This window comes from Macadamia integrifolia, chromosome 8 (genome assembly GCF_013358625.1).
Source record: "Macadamia integrifolia cultivar HAES 741 chromosome 8, SCU_Mint_v3, whole genome shotgun sequence".
NCBI lineage: Eukaryota > Viridiplantae > Streptophyta > Magnoliopsida > Proteales > Proteaceae > Macadamia > Macadamia integrifolia.
Window position 1 is genome coordinate 14,930,865 of NC_056564.1, and position 3,593 is coordinate 14,934,457.

The 3,593-nt window shown below is 38.5% G+C and overlaps 1 protein-coding gene across 1 annotated transcript; it reads left to right on the plus strand.

The window, feature by feature from the left end:
* Positions 1–1,881: 1,881 nt before the first annotated feature.
* Positions 1,882–3,017, plus strand: LOC122087473 (phospholipase A2-beta-like). Its single transcript, XM_042656623.1, has 3 exons — positions 1,882–2,058; positions 2,175–2,214; positions 2,329–3,017. Exons 1-3 carry the CDS (start codon positions 1,960–1,962, stop codon positions 2,451–2,453), a joined length of 264 nt encoding a protein of 87 aa, XP_042512557.1. The 5' UTR covers positions 1,882–1,959; the 3' UTR covers positions 2,454–3,017.
* Positions 3,018–3,593: the final 576 nt, after the last annotated feature.

Consider the following 3,593-nt stretch of genomic DNA (forward strand, 5'->3'; position numbering starts at 1 on the left):
GTTGATCGTCCTTAGCTATGATACCATTGTTGTACTATGGAGACAGAAGAGAAGAGTAAAAAAGGAGATAGCGCAAGAGTTTTGGGGCTTCAACTTATTGATTAACTTCGTATATTTTCCAACTCTTTTATAGAGTCAATAGATTTGTTGAAAAGCGGCTCTTTTCCAATCAACGGAATCGCCCCCAAATTTCTCCTTCTTATGACCATTATCACTCTTATAACCGTTGTCACAGTAATTCCATGATGAGGCCGAATGGCCACCTCACCAACAAGAACACTAGATCATGGCCTTTGGTGACTGAAGTTAAGGTCAATGATATTTTTCATAGCTTTTAGTACTACACATTAGTGGGTCACACAACCATAATTTCTACAAGAGAAAACGAGGGGAGGGCGGAGAGGTTTTTGGTTTCTCCCTTTTTCTACACTGAAGTTTAGAACATAAAAGAATTAATAAAAAATCATACAACAACAATCGTAATTTTATCCCAATTAAATAGAGTCGGCTACATGGATCCGATATTAAAAAAGAAAAAGGCACAAAGAAGAGGTTAAAATGAACTAACATAGAGATAAGAGAATGAAGTAAAACAACAGTTAAAGACACATCATGAGAACATCCTTATATGGGATAGGCAACACGGGTCCTAGTCCTCCACAAAACTCTATCAATAGTCATACTAAAATCGAGCCCTATCATATGCATATTTTTTTGTACTACTTTGTCAATAGTCATATTAGGCTTATCCCTACCTCTTCTTGCTCACTCTAATTGAATTTGATCACTCTTCCTTAGTGGAGCATCCATAGGTCTAAATTGAACATAATTATACCACTTCAATCGGTTTCATAGAGCTTGCCTTGGATGGGTGCAACCCCAAAATCGCTTTAAATGCAATCATTCTTTATTCTATCTCTCATGATCTTGCCGCATAACCCTCTCCACATTTTCATCTTCGCTACACTTAGCTTATTCAAATTCTTTTGTCACATAATACATTTTTCGCACCTCGCCATTTCCATCCATCCCACTTTAATCCTATGGGCAACATCATCTTCAATATCCCCCGGCTTTGTTAATGATGGACTCTATGTATTTAAAATAATCCCTTTGGGGTAGTTCCCGTTCCCCAAGTTTTACCACTCTCTCTCCTCCTTTATATTCGTTGAAAGGCCTATCATATACTGTCTTCATTTTACTTGTCATGTAACCTCTTAATTCCAAATTTGATCTCCGTAGCTCCAATTTAATATTAATTATTTATACTATTCATTTATCATAACTATATCATCACTTCATCAGCGAACAACATACATCACAAAACTGAATTTTGTATGTACTTGGTTAAAACATCTATTATACATGTAAACAAATAAAGACTTAGAGCTGACCTTGATGTAACCTAATTGTAATTGGGAATTCGTCACTCTAACCCTCTGTTGTTTTGACACTCATCACCACTCCCTCATACATGTCTTTAATTATATCCACATAATTATTCACACCCTTTATTTTATTTAGAACATGCCAAATAAGCTGTCTCAATCTTACCTATAGCTACCTAGGTGCTCGACATGTGTCCAAACAGTGATCCAAAGGCTCTGGATGCATCACCTCCGTTATGGTCGATAGAAGCACAACCATTGGATTACCACTTGAATACATATCAATTGCCCAGGTAACTATGGGTCGACTTGAGCAATCAATGTTCAGGAGAGGAACCAGATCCATAAAAATGCAGAATATTCCCATGTGGGTCGGGTCGGGTCGGGTCGGGTCGGAATCGGAATCTAATGTCTTTTTTGGCAATGCAAAATCTGAAGTGATGTCGAGGGCAGCGAAGGAATAACATATAACCAAACGATATGTCTACATTAAAGTCTCAATCTTTTTCACAACCAAAATTGAAGAGAGGGGAGCAGAGAAACCAGCGGCCGAGGAGGAAGCGAGGAAGAAATGCTTCGATTACATCTCCCCAAGTGGCCGCGTTACTATGTCACTGTAGCATCCATCTTCACGGTCCTTTTCGTCGCTGAATGCTCTCCCAATCCCCAGGTTCAACTGGATCTGGGTTCGATCCCTAACTTGTGCAATTTTTCATTCTCCCATTCTTTCTTCGATTTTCTCTGGTTTTATAAACTCTTAATATTCCATGAATCTACGGATAACAGGTCCAATGCAGCAAAACCTGTGTCGCTGAAAACTGTAATAGTAAGATCTTATTCAGGTTTCGTTTTATCTTCCTTATTTGAAGAACTTGAATTTAATCTTTTCTTAATTATTAATATTTCCTTCTACTGGTTTATTGGTTTGCTTCAATTTCAGCTATTGGAATTCGTTACGGGAAATATTGTGGAGTAGGATGGAGTGGTTGTCCCGGAGAAAAGCCCTGTGATGACCTCGATGCCTGTTGTAAAACTCATGATGAATGCGTCGAGAAAAAAGGTTAACTATATGCATTATTTTACTCAGATTATTTCCCTTCACATGTTGTAATGAATTATTTCAGTTCCTGTAAAATTGTTGTCCTGTATCTTATTCTTTCTTTTAAATTTATATACTCTATGGTCATTAATTTTAAGAAATCAAGACTTAGCTATGCTAAAATGGTCAGTGACTTGGTGGGATTCACATTTCCCCCACGCCTTTCCAGACAATACAAAACATGCTACTAGTTCGAATTGAAAATGCAAGCCTTTTGGGGGGATTTATTTTTATCCTGGTCTGGTTCTGGTTGTTTGCCCACTTGTTATATGGATTGTAAACCCTTCTATAGAACCATGGAAAACTGTTGTTTTGTAACATGTAGTCTCAACCATTAAGATCAGATTGGCGTTGAATTTATTGCTCAACAATGAAGACTAAAAGAACTGGTTTTGATGAACCCAAGAGGGTAGCGCAGTTGGTGAGCAACGAATTTGGTATGAGCCGTAAACTCGGACGTCCTGAGTTTGACTCCCACTAGGCACACCTTGGGCCACTCATACGGGGGTGTTTAGTGCTCTTCACTGTTTTCAGTGAAAGTTGAATGGTTCTCATTCAACCCCGGTATGACCCGGTCCATGCGGTTGTGGGCTCAGTATGGGCCCGCGGGACTAGTCAGGCCAAAGGTTTGGATACCCGTCGTTAGCAAAAAAAAAAAAAAAAAAAGAGCTGGTTTTGATCCAGATCAAGGCCTGATTAAAAAAAAAAAAACTGTTCACGTGAACAGTAACCAATATGGGTCCCACTACCAATTCATAATGTGGAGAAGATTTGAAGAAGATTTGATGCAGATACGGCTGCCCTTTCTTGGTTGGACCAGCATGACCGGCTTTGGAAGCCAAGAGCCAAGAAGAACCGGTCCAGCCCAGGGTTTTGGTCCAACAAGGGTTGGAAATAAAATAAGTAGTTTACTTAGTATTTTATTTCATGCTTTTAGTTTCCAGACTTGAACGTAGGAGTAGGATTTATTTCCTTGCTTTGGTTTCCTTTTTATAGTTGTTTCCTAGTTTAGGCTAGTTTCCATTCCAGTTAAGTTTCTAATTTCATGTTCCTATTTTCCTATATATTGGTTGTAATCGATTGAAGATTTAGAGAGCAATTTGATT